Genomic DNA, 13042 nt, shown 5'->3' with positions numbered 1-13042 from the left:
CATGCTGGTCTGGGAGTTGTGATGAGACATCTTTGGCATCTTTAACTGGTTTTAGAATTACTACTTGTCAATATTTAATTGATGTTGAACATTGTTCCCATTAAATAATTAGTTTTATACAGTTACAGGGAGTTTTTAATTATATTATCTCCTGAAAAGCTGTGTGCAGTTCTCAGTTACTGTGTTTTATTTTTTAGGATGGGGGAACCGGAGAATTTTATAGACTTGGGCTGATGATAAATCAATAAAATACTCATCTGAGTCATTCTTTGGGGAAGCTGAACTGCAGCTACTGTTGCAGTAGCTCAGTTGGGACACAAGAGTTTGAACTTAGACAAAAATTACAAACCTCATTCTTAGACCTCAAAGATGGGGGTATGATGATCTTTCCATGCAAAAGAGGCACCTCCCAGAAAGCCCTGGTCTTGCTTTGCGTGGGAGATCTGATGAGATAAAGCACAAGGTGGTGTAGCTTCAGGCATTTTTCTAATACTTTTTCTATTTCTGTAACATCAAATTGGTTCTAGCACAGCAATCCCTGCAGACAGGCCCAGCTCACACAGAGTTTCCATGTGTTGTGTCTTGGTCTTGTGTTCAAGAGGATTTCTCATTTCAGGGAGGCAGTACACTCAGCTGACATGTGTTTCTTCCCCTTTGGAAGATGCTAGTGTAGTAGATCATCAGTGTGTAGAATTTAAGGGACCTCTATACTTGTCTCTCTCTCTTTTTTTTAACCCTTCTTTTAAATACCAAAGGAATCAGAGGACTAAACGTTGAATATTTTAGCTTGAGTTTTACCATGCTTACTTCTTGTTCCTTTGGAGTGAAAACTTTGTAAGGAAGTAATTTGATTCCTTCCCCTTCCTGTGCTGTGACTGGGGTTTTTGCTACCCTGATGCTCTAATTTGACAGCTTTGAAGAGATCTTAATTTTAAACACAGGTGGTCACAATGGGATCATGGGATCACAATGGGATCACCTGGATGTGACCACCCACGAGGTGTAGTCTGAACATAGTTTCATTTCTTACTGCATTCTCAAGTTTGATTGATTTTTCATCAAGTAGTTGTAAACTTTGTTATGGAGGAGGGCAAGGGCCCTCTCATAAGCACTGGAACACTTGAAAGCACTTGGAGCTTCCACTCTTTCTTCTTTGACTCCAGGCTGGTGGTGGTCTTGCAAAGACTAGTTTATAAGTTCAACATCAGTGTTGGGGAGGTGAGTTCCCCCAGTGATTAGGCTGTCTAAATTCTGCAGTGGAAGCAGTGGTGAGGTTTGAATGAAATATATTCAATGGTATTATTTGCATTATCCAGGTAACTAGTTCACTGTGCATTACCAGTGACCTATTTGCTTCTCCATATATTTAAGAAAGGTGTGTATATGTATGTATATATATATGTGTGTGTATATATATATAGCATAGATGTGTTTACTATTTCTTTTTATTGTACCCTTCACCTTGAAATATTTGTGCCTAACATGCTAACCTGCTGGAAATGAATAAGTTACTTCACAGTGAACAAGGTGAGTGGGGCTGTATCCAAACACAATCTTCCTTGTGTATTTACTGAAAACTTGATCTCACAAGCAGAGCCACTGATACTTTTTGAGACTGGGACCTGTTACGTAGGCAGGGAAGTACAATTCAGCATGTGTTTTGTTTGTTTCAAGTGTGAAAATTTCCGGGCTAGTAAGGACGTGTACCACAGCAGTTCACTGTCAGACATGGTGACAGCCCCACTGAGCCCTGTGCAGGATGACGTGTTCTGGAGCGTGAGTCAAAACGAAGAGCAGCCCCCGAAGGTATGTGGAAATCAGGGTGTTTGACACTGTCAGTGTTGTGGGTTTATGTGTACATATACATAGGATCTGCAGTATCTGTGAATGCAGATACACCTCTTGTTAGACCAGGTATTTGTGGCTGCCCTTTCTCTGAAAAATCTGACTTGTCGCGGAAAAGCTCTTTAGTTTGTATAATTGAGATGATGGTGTTTTTCTAACAGAATTTCTGAAAACAAGTCCAAGAATATTTGAGTGGGGTTGTGTATGTGCATTTGTGTGTCCATATTATTGCTGTGTACTTGGGGGGATGTGTGTCTCTCATTCCCCAGCCTGTGGTATTAACAGAAGGTAACCCACCATCTGGGGAAAGCTGCATTCAGTGACTGCAGATGCATTTCGTTGTCTGCTTTAAGTACTGACCAGGAGTGGTGCTGGCTCTAAGGAAAGGTTCAAACCTCTTTCTGCCTGCACCCTGATAGACTGCACAGGCTTGGAGCAGGCTGGAAGCATCTGCTGCTGACTTGCAGCTTCCAGTGCTGATACCATGGAAGACCTCTCCACAGATCTCTCTGAAGCATTATTCATTTTTGTTGGTTAGTCATAGTTTTTCATTGTTGCAGGGTAAGCATTAGGTTTAATAACTGAATCTAAAATATCAGTAGCAACCTTAAAACATTTGATTAAATCCTTAAGGTTCCAGAAAGGACAACCTCAAAATTTTACAGCAGGGATCAGCCTGGCCATCAGAGATGCCTTTCAAGGTAAGCTCTTAAGTGTTTTACACTTATATTAATGCTGCTTTATTGTCAATAGGAAAACTAAAGCATATTTGTTAAAACAAAGCCGTAACCTCAGTAGCACCAAAACTGACATGTGTTCATTCCTCATTTTATAGCAGTTGCAATTATTTTGTCTTTTGAGTCTGTTTGTCCACAAAAATAGCTAACCAAACTTCCTAATCTTAAACCTGAAGCAAGTGTCTAAGCCAGCTTCCTTTAAATGATTGTCATAACCAACTTAAAGAGAAACAAGCCTCTTGTGGATCTCTTCAGGCAAGGTAGTTCTGTCTTCTGCTGGAAAGCAGTACTTTAACACCCAGGAGCTGTTCCATATGTAACAAATCCTGCAGTGAGTTGTTTCCTTTGACTCAGCCTGTTTGGCATGCCCGAGTGAGTTGCGGGTCAGCTGCGTGTCTATTTCCCAGTTAACAGGCAGCATGTTGTGCTGTCATTGAACTTGTGATTTGGTAGTGCTGGACTTTGCCCTCACATTAGAGTGACAGGCTGCAGAAGGTGCAGGTTACCTGAGGCCCTGGCCTGTCAACACTGATGATTCCAAGATGGAGCGGTGCTGGTCAGAGCTGCCTGGATGCTCTTGCAGATGCTCTGCCTCAGTGCCAGCACTGTTTCAAAGGGGTGTATGGGTGCATTGATGAGAGGGGGTCTGGCTCCACCTCCCTGTATATGCACTTATAATTATAGCTAGATGTTTCTTTTGCCTGGTAGTAGCTTGAACAGGCTGCCTATAGATGTATGAATTTTGGGCAGTCTGCCCTTAAGGCTTGTGTACTGTTTTATATCCCAGGAGGAAAGACCAAGGATGCAGGGAGCTCAGCAGTAAAGGGTAGCCCCCACTGGGTGTCTAATCAGGGAACAGAATGGGTTGGAGAGATTGGAAAGTGAAGTAGATTTAGCTGAAATAACAAAATAATGCACAGCATTTCTGATGAGCCAGAGTAAGTAACATCATCTGAAATAGCTTTCAAGTGAAGTCAAACCCTAAATGTTCTCCACTTGGGAATGATAGAAGGCAAAGCAGAAGAGAAACATGTAAGTAATCGACATTGTTACAAGTGAGTGGCTCCTGAGACTGGGTTTCTGGGTGAGCCACTGGCTTGACAACTTATTTTACTGTCCAGCACATTCCTTTCTTCCTTGATAAGATGTATCTTCTATTGAAATAGGGGAGCAGGTTTCTTTAGTTTTAAAAGCCATGAGATTTTGGAATCAGGAGTGACACAGATCTGAAGAGTCCAAGGGAGGCATACATATAGAAGGATCTTTTGTATTTACTTGGGAATCTCTGTAATCTCCCAGAATGATTGCCCAGAGGAAACTTGTCATCTTGTCTCACTACTGGTGGCCCTACTTGGAGCAGCAGTGTAAATAAATTTTTTCTTGATCAGGAGTATGATATCATACTGTAACAGCAGGGAACTCAATTCAGTGGCCTCAGAGCTCTTTTCCAGTCTCTGTTCCTCCACACGAGGTGGTCTGATCTGCTTTTTGTCTTTCTTCTTAGTAACACTCATCAGTCATCCCCCGTGGGACACGCTCTGAAGCTAAACAGTAGCAGCAGCACTCCTGGCAACAAGCAGTGGGAGATGGGATCTCATCAGAGCAGCTGGTCAACCTCAGGTGATTCCTAAGTCAAAGATTCATCAGTCAAAATGTACTAAACTCCTATCACATGAAATGGGCTTCTGCAGGGTGTCAAGTTCTGCACTGAAAATGGGATATGTCTTTTTATCGATGTCCTCTGGTGAGAGGCTTTTGAAAGCCCTCTGGATTTTATGGTTCCATATTCCTAAAACGTAAGCATTCCCTCTTTGGAGTCAAAAAGTGACTATGAACATATTTTCACATGGAAAATTTGAATTGCCTCAATTAAGAATCCAAAACAAAAAAGATCACTTCTGGTACACTTACACAATTGAAAGTCAGCAGAGCCTAAATTCCAGACATACAGATGTAATTCAGTACTAATGTTCACCCACTGGCAAATTCTGCATAACCATGTGCTGCTCTTTCCATTTCCCACTGATAGGATGATACAGATGAGCATTTGATATACACTAATATTTCTGCACTCTAATAACTGAAGGAAGCATAAGACCCTGTGTACAGCACATTATGAAATATTCCTCCAATATTCTTTTATTTGCAGAAAGATAGTGGAACTAAAAGAATAAAAAAGGGGGCAAAAGTAGTTAAAAGGAAGAGGAAACCTCATCTAATTTAACAAAGTATGGCTTTGTAAGTTCTTTTAATGTCACTGGTAGTGGTGTAGAAATGCAATGGGCTTGCTCGTGATTGTGCAGGTTTTTTTGCAGTAGACACTCTGGTTCCTGAGACATGACCTGAGATTCTGGCAGATGGGGACACAGAGCAGAAGTGGATAGCTTTGTTCCTCTATTGCTATTCCTGAGGGTGTTTTCTGTGGGTCAGTTGTAGGGCAGTTTCTTGTGTAGCAAAGCCACGGTGTGTCACAACGCCTTGTGTCCAGGCTGACTTCTAAAGACTGGGAACATTACGAATCATGCACTCCCAGTTCGAAGCAGGGTGGATGCTAAAAATGTTCTGAAACCACCCCAGTGAGCTGCTGAGGTCATTTATTTTTATATTGAGGCTTACATTGTTAATTTGTAAGCCCTTGATAAATGAACAAATTGCTTATTTATTATGCTTACACAATCAAGCCAGTTTTGCTTTCACTAACTACACAGAATGGGTGGCTTTTGCTTCAAGAGAAATCCAGAGCACACTTTAAATTCCTTGGATTATGTTTCTTTTTGCTCTTATGTCATTTTGTGTTTGAATAACAGAGTTGAACAACATGCAACAGCCCAGCTCAACTTTGCACAGTCCGCGTGATGTGTAACTCCTGTGCTATTTTGGCATGGGGAAATGAAAATCTCACCAGCAATGGAAAGAATAGAAAACCTCCCTTGTGATTCAAACTGTCTTCTTGAGTTCTTAAGTGAATTAAATTACAGCAAGTTCTGGCGTATGGCATTTTCAGATAGAGTTTGTTGCTTTCCCAAACCCACAGAGATAATGAATTGGACAGGAAAAGGCTATAAATACTTTAAAGCTAATAGTTCTGCAGAGTTGCTTAGGTGCTCATTGACCAGTAAGGAATTCTGACTTTCGAAAGCTTTGCAAAATGCATGAAGACATAAAACCATTGTGACAAAACTATCTAAATCACCAAATACAAATCCTAATTTGTGTAAACTGGAAATCTCTTCCCTTAACTTGCAAGGAGTCCTGTTGGTAGCTGTGGGATAGTCATGGGAGACGCTGCTGAACAAGGTAGACACTGAACTGGCCAGTGTGTTCCAGGCTGGGGTGAGGGTACAACTGCTTTCCCTCCCTTCCCTCTGTATCAGGAATTGTAGTGTGTGCTGTGAATGGTATCTGTGTGTGTGTCTCACTCACTCTGCTGCACATACATTTTTAGAAAAAAGTAAAATTTGGGGGTTTTTTATCCCCAGGGAATCCAGGACCAGCCAAGGCAGAGAATGTTTTGTCCCAGAACAACTTGCAGCTGCATAAGAAGGCTGAGAAAGTTTCTCATCCAGGCCAGATTGCAGTAGGTTCTTTTAAATCCACTGATATTTGTGATTTGTTTATGGTTTTCACTGAGGGTCTGTCTGTATAGACAGCTCTGCTTTTGGTGCTTCAGTTTGCTGTTGCTGATGAATCCACCTGAGGGGTGTGTGGGGCTGGATTGAGCTTTACTGATAAAGTAACGTGTCCATCAGCTCCTGGTCCAGGTCTGACTTGTGTCCAGCTCAGATCCTCAGCAGAGTGTTCAGTTTGCCCAAACCTTTCTGATCATAAGTCTTTAGAAAGGAAGGGTATGTCTTTAATATTTCAGGAAGCCATTGACCCATTTTCTTGCAACCTAGAAGTCAAGACTGTGCTGGTGGCTGGTGCAAAGCAGGGAACAGCTACAGCTTAGCAGTCGCCAGCCCCTCCTGGCTTGTTAGGATCCAGAGGTTTGAAGAAGACTCTGTGTTTGGGCCATTGCCCACAGTGTGGGACATTTGTATATGAATTTCTGTAGGACTGGGATGTGACAACTGCCCTGTGGGTGTGAGCTGTGTCTGGTTTGGTATTGCCTTTCCAGACCAAAGGTGCTTCGTGCCTGCTCTGCGCAGGCACAGACACTGCTCAGGGCAGGGCCCTGCAAACCTCAGGGTGTTCCAGGGCGGGAATGACACTGAAGCCAGTGTAATCCTTTAGTCCTGCTGCAGAGCACTCCTTTTCTTGTGTGAAAAAGGAAGTACTTCTGTGCTCCTGCAAAGTGAGAGATTGAATCATAAAATATCAAAATCACATACTAACTAAAGTTAGTCACCTTTCAGCTTTTAGGAAAATCGAGTGTTTTGGCTCAGGTCACTTTTCAGTGTGAAATACCTGCTTGTGATGGACCAACAAAAGCATCAGCTTCCTAATGAAGTTTTTTTGGTGTGGAAGTGACAATAACTGTATTTGCTGGGGCAGTAAAGTACTGCACGTGCTGTTTAGCCATGGGCTCTTCAACTGAGTTTTCTTCATTCAGAGTCCAGTCTCCTTTGCCAAGGTGAAGGACAGTGCCAACTCATTGTTAAAAGCAGCAGACTATTCCTCCTCAAGTGACGAGGTCAGCAGCAGCAGCAGCAGCAGCAGTGATGAAGATGACATGAACCACACAAGGTTGGCTTGATTTATTTTATTATTTTTATTATTTTCTTATTTTCTATTACACACTTCTGAATATCTAGAAGGAAAGCTGGCATGCATAAATACTACCTCTCCTTTGAAGTTACTATCAGTCATTTATGGCAGTTGTAATTAAGCAGTTTAATTGCACTATAATGAACTCCCGGGGGTAAATGTTTGCTCCATCAGATGTGTGCAGTGTAATAAGCTTTGATGACTTGCTGCCCTGGGACAATGAGGAAATGTCTAATTTTAACTGACTATACGGGGTAGTGCATTTACAGAGATTACTTCCCACTGATCTACATTTACATGGAATTTTTGAAAGCAAAAAGGAGAGGGAAAGAAAACTGTATGCCTTCATGCCAAATACAGGTTACAGTGAAAAAAGCAAGGCAAACATGACCCTTGTATTCAAATAGTCTGTTTACTCTGGGAGAAATAATTACCACTGAAAAGCTGATTCCTTCACTAGTGCTGTTTATAAAAAGGGACAATAGCGTTGTAAAACTTACTGCATTTTTTTAATATTGACGTTTTGGACAATTGCTGTGGTTTCCAGCTGATGCTATGACTCGTCCCAAGAAGAAGGACTGTGTCTTCCTAGCTTTCTAGTTTCTCTTGTTGATTTTGTGACGGACATCTCTTGGTATTCTACCTGTCATGCAAAATGTGTATTCTGCTGAGAAGTAATGGAGTGAGAATAGCTTGGTAGTCCAAGAGAGAAGGGAGTCAGGGGAGTCACTTGGCCAGCCCTGCTGTTCGGAACAGCAAACAGAATTATTTTTTAGTATTGATGAATGAAACTTCTGATTTTCTTGCAGACTTCAGTTTAATTCAGGTTCTAAGATTTGCTTTAAAGTGCATCCCAGGGCCACGGAGCTCTCTGGGATGGGGCTCTTGCTCATCTGACAGAATTGCACATGCAGTTTCAGGCAGAGGTGGCCAGATTTGTAGCATTGTTGTCAAGTTATTGTGCTGGCATGGTACCAGTCCTTTCCCCTGTGCAGCTCTGAAGAGGTAGAGTTTTTGTGCCTGTATATGCTTCTGATTTGCTTTTCTGATGTTTATTTTCAAAGCTGAGATGAGGAGAGAGAATGGTAAAAATCTTGTAGCTTATTCAGCGTACCTGAAAGAGCAGTTGTTTACTGTAATGCTTTATTTTCTTACTGATCCTCTTCCAGACCACCTTGTTCTGATCTGTAAAAGGTTTTATTCACTCTAGGTCATAGAATTCATCCTAGACCTCAGAAAGACTCTACATAAAAATATGGATTTGCCCTGTAGCAATACTTTGCTTTGTAAGCGTTAGATTGTTGTGATCCTTGCATGCTGTAATGATCCGAAGGAGTGGTATTACTGCCTTTGGAAACCTGTATGTGTTATTTGCATCTCGTCTGCGTGTGAGATCCACCAGCCCTCTGGAGAAATGGAGCTAGCAGGGTGCTCCCTGCCAGGTTTGCCTTTCTGTGCACGCAGCCACGGCCAGAGCTCCGGTAAAATCAGAAATATAATCTTGCTATTCAGAGAGTTTCTTCATCTTGGCTTAACATCGTTTATATTAAAAGATAGATACTAGGAAATAAATCCTGATTGCTACCAAGTAACTAGCAAAAAGGATAGTGATAAGAGGGGAAGGAGTAGCCAGCATTGAAACTTTGCATATTGTGGATAAGTGCAGGGTGTGAAGGTTTTTGCTCTCTAAAACATGTGACTGTAGGATTTGAAGCCCCTTGCACTCTGTGGGAGTGTTTCTGTGTGGGCTTTGGCTGTGACACCTTAGGCCAAGTCTTTGTTGGCTCCTGAAAACAATCTGTGTTTTCCTGTTCTTGCCTGGGCTGTGGAACAGCATTCAGTGTCTATGCTTCAGCTTTCCTGGAGGTGCCCAGTAGGACATATGCAAGAGAAAGACCTTCCTATTCTCTTGGACTAATCCTGCTAATGACCCTTAGAGGGCTCATTTCTGAGGAAGCCATGACTAACTGGCTGGTTTTCACCAGTAAAACTTTTGGTCTTGTTTTTCTTAACAGTGAGATGAGCCAGAATTCTTCCTCGCACGCCCCAGGTATTTGTTTTAAGAAGAGTGTCAGTGTATATGATCCAGCATCTTACCTGCTTGAATAGCACATCTATTCCATTGATGCCAATTTCTCCTACTTTACAGAGAGTGCTTCCTCCTCTGATGCCTGCAGTATTCACAATCCCCCTAAAACACTGAGCATCCTGGGACTCATTTGTATAGTTCAGTTTCTTCTCTCTCCTCTTTCAATGCTGTTTCCTACCAACATTTGGACAAAGTGGGTTCAGGAGTGTGTTTGGCTAGGAATTACTTTCTCCCTTACTAAGTGGGAGGTTGACATTACTTAAGATAAGCTGCTGCTTGCTTTCCTGATAAGAACAGGTCCTTGCATTCACCATTGATCCTACTCCATATCTCATCATTCCTCCTAAGTTTAGTATGTAAATATTTGCCTCTCCCATAGAAGGGTGGGGCAATCTGAGACCAAAAACAAACAAACAACCCAAAAAAAACACAAACAAAAAGCGCCAATTCCCCCCCCAAACTTCTACTCTTTCATAACCATCTGAATCAGTTGTTCTCTCACAAAATCTTCTTTGTTATCCCACTGGGCATCTTTTAAAAGAAAAAAAACACATTACTGTCTACTACCAGTTGGCACATAGCACTGTAGAGCCCTTCACATTCTGAATCCAGTCAGTTTTATAATTACTGTAAAGGAGGCAAAAATGTAACAGGCTTAAATGGACTGCAGTAATAAAGAAATTAATATAAATAAGTAAGTGGGATAAATAAATCATGTGAAGTAGAATTGTACGGAAATGGGGCCAGAGCCTTGCTGACAGAAGTTTGAGGCAGTTCCACTTGGGTGAAAAAGTTTAAAGCTCTAAGATACCTCAGGTTGTGCAGGAAGCAGTGGTGTGCTAAGAATTCACAACAGACACTTGCCTTATTCTTGCTCTTTTTCGGTATCAGCTTTTGGTCACTGTTGAAGAGGACATATTTGGCTAGGGGAGCTTCTGGCCCCAGCCAGTCCAGCAGCTCTTGTTTTTTTCTGTGTGCACTGGGCAACATTTTCTGTGCTTCTTTGTACATAAGGTGAGGTTGTCTGTGTTTCAGGGACTGATGTACAGTATGAAATTCCAGCATGGCCTGTCCCAGTAGGCATTGGCAGAGGGGTCTCTAATACCATCATATGTCAGAGCAGTGGTCCTCCCCTTCCAAGTGCATCTGATGCTCTCTCTGGAGAGCGGGGTGGCTCATAATTGCACCCCACAGGGCAGTGTACGAGGAGAGACAGAAGTTTTGGAGTAGGCATTTGTCAAATGACAGCTTGAGGGATCGGCTCTCACTTGCCTGGGCTATTCAGTGTCTGAAAGATGATGGGTGAAATTCAGGGAGATGAAAGGATGTTCTCTGTCAAGGTGGGGGGACCTTCCTGCTGTGTGTGAGTGGTCCTCAGGCTCAAGTCTGTTCAGGCAGATCACAGACTAATGCTGCTCAGGCAGATCCACAGACTAATCAGCTTGCTTTTGGACAAGAACCTTTGAGTGTAACTAGTGAATGTTAATTATGCTCACTTTTGAACATGGATATGTGTGGTTTTCTTTTTTGTTGTTGTTGGTTGGTTTTTTTTTCTTTTCTGCTCTTTCTTTCCCCCCTGAAGTAGTTCTGTTCATTAATTGGAGTTTGTTACCAGGCAACTGCTAAGCGGCAGAATCGCAGATTTCTCAAGGACGAGAGTACCAGATGGAATTGAACTGAAACCCCAAAGCACCGTCACAGAACAGAAGGTAATTTGGCCATTTGTAAGGGGGTGGGTACAGTGGGGGGAGTGAGATCATTAATGTGCATGATAAACGCTGTATCCAGTACTTCTCGGCAGCATTTTCACTCTGAACTCCTGGTCTGTTATTGCAAATTATAGCTATATGCCTTGAAAAGAAGGTGTAGTTTCAGGTTTTGTGCTTCCTGTAAAAATGCTTACATTAAGGTACAGAATTGCAGTTCTTTTTGTCCTTGTTATTGACCTGTAGTAGTTTCTGATGGCAAGGTATTTTGTGAAAGCACTGGGCAAAAAGCAATGCTATTGATTATTGTTGGTGTGCATTGTTGCTATTTTTTAAAGTCTTGTCTTTTTTAACTCTAGTGTAACGAGAACTACCTCCTATTACTTAAAATATTACCAGAAGAGGGGGAAAACACTTCCATCTCTCTCTACTGGCTTAGCAAAAATACTTGTCTTCTCATGTCATATTGTGGTTCCTTCCAGCTGTAGTTTCTAGTAGAGGCTTCCAGTCATGTGGATTTTCCCCCTTGATAAATATTAGCACAGGAAAGATGAAGAGAGACAAAGCAGAACAATGTTCTTTGTGGTTGAAAACAGGAAAAAATTACAGTAATAAGACTTACACTTGGCGTCAGAGCACTTCTCACATATTACTGAGTGTACTCTCACCTCACAGATAGGAAAAATGAATTGCTGTGAAACTGGTGTTTTCCCCAGAGCTGCTGGTGTGAGCTGTGGAATATCTAGGAACTAAAAGGAGTTTTCTTTACCTGTGGTGGATTTTCTAAGCTTCAGGCCAGAGTGGTATCCTTCCTGAATGGGAAAGGAGTTCCATGTGGCCTTTGTCCCACCATCCTTAAGAAGAAAAGACCCTGCTTTGGAGAAAGAATTCTAAACGGGGCATAAACCAGTATTTCTCTTGTGACAAAACAAGCCCAGTGTTTTCCCTTTCCCCTGATATTCAGGTATTGGAAATAGGCTGCTTGAGGGAAAGGAGAAGGATGGGGGGCCTTTGAGGGCCACTGAGGATGAGGGAGAACGGAAGAGTTGAGATCACGTTTTCTGGTGGGTTTGGAGAGAACAGTGGAGGAGGGAGAACAGGCAGATGCCTCTCCTCATAAATCTCTCTGATGCCTTCCAGTCTTCTGCCTCCCTCTCATGGATCCTCCTATCCATTCCTCCTTTTTCACCAGCCACAGCCATCATGACTCTCCACTCCTTTTCCAACATCCCTTTCCCTGGCCATCAGCGTGAACTGCTTTGAAGTGGTTTAGGGTGTACCAGACTTCCCCCATGATTCAAATGGGGATTTGGTTTGGTTCAGTTCAGCTGAATGTGACTGAAAACTGAACTAAAGCCCTCTCTACTGGCTTGGTTCCCTAATCTCAAATGCTGACTTCCATGTTTTGGTTTCACTTTTTATGTCTAACTTAAAATGTAAAATACTTAGAGCATCAACTTGATTTCTAGTTAATTACTTCTAAAAGGCAAATGTCTTTTTTTGGAATTATCTTCTTACTATTTTTTTGACCAGCATTCAAAAAAGATTATTTGATTTCAGTCAGTTGTTTATCAAAGTCAGTAGACAGCAGAGACTTCACTTTGAGTTCAACCAGCCAGAAGCTGCTTGAGTTGGCAGGTGCTTTTTGCTTTGGTGAAATTCAGGAGAAATGTTCTAGTGTAGACTTGGCTCCCATCACTCCCTTTGTTCCAGTGCCAGTGGTGTTCAGGTACTGTGACTGCTCCCTCTGCACTGCCCTCCCCATCTGGGACACCTCTTGCCTTACACATCCTGTCTTCCTCTCAACACTTCAACCCATCTATTCTCAGAAACTGACTTCTGACTCCATGGATTGTGCTGTCAGGGACAGAGCTGCAGTGGTACCTTACGTAGTTTACAAGTGTTTCCATGAAGCCGGTGGGATGGTGTTAGGACATCTGCAGAAACAAATATCAGTT

The 13042-nt window shown here is 42.2% G+C and overlaps 1 protein-coding gene across 3 annotated transcripts in view; it reads left to right on the top strand.

The window, feature by feature from the left end:
• The window catches only part of NRK (Nik related kinase), a 94573-nt gene that overhangs the window by 58476 nt on the left and 23055 nt on the right, over nucleotides 1-13042 (top strand). For 2 of the 3 annotated variants that reach the window (XM_050310235.1, XM_050310233.1), the window contains exons 16-21: nucleotides 1675-1806; nucleotides 2479-2546; nucleotides 4087-4202; nucleotides 6062-6159; nucleotides 7135-7268; nucleotides 10994-11087. In XM_050310235.1, the coding sequence (XP_050166192.1) occupies nucleotides 1675-1806; nucleotides 2479-2546; nucleotides 4087-4202; nucleotides 6062-6159; nucleotides 7135-7268; nucleotides 10994-11087 (642 nt within the window). The remainder of the gene's footprint in view (nucleotides 1-1674; nucleotides 1807-2478; nucleotides 2547-4086; nucleotides 4203-6061; nucleotides 6160-7134; nucleotides 7269-10993; nucleotides 11088-13042) is intronic. The other variant, XM_050310236.1, reaches the window with a different exon arrangement.

Source organism: Myiozetetes cayanensis, unplaced genomic scaffold, assembly GCF_022539395.1.
Source record: "Myiozetetes cayanensis isolate MyiCay16 unplaced genomic scaffold, myiCay2020 scf15, whole genome shotgun sequence".
NCBI lineage: Eukaryota > Metazoa > Chordata > Aves > Passeriformes > Tyrannidae > Myiozetetes > Myiozetetes cayanensis.
This window is presented reverse-complemented; position numbering and strand designations above follow the sequence as displayed.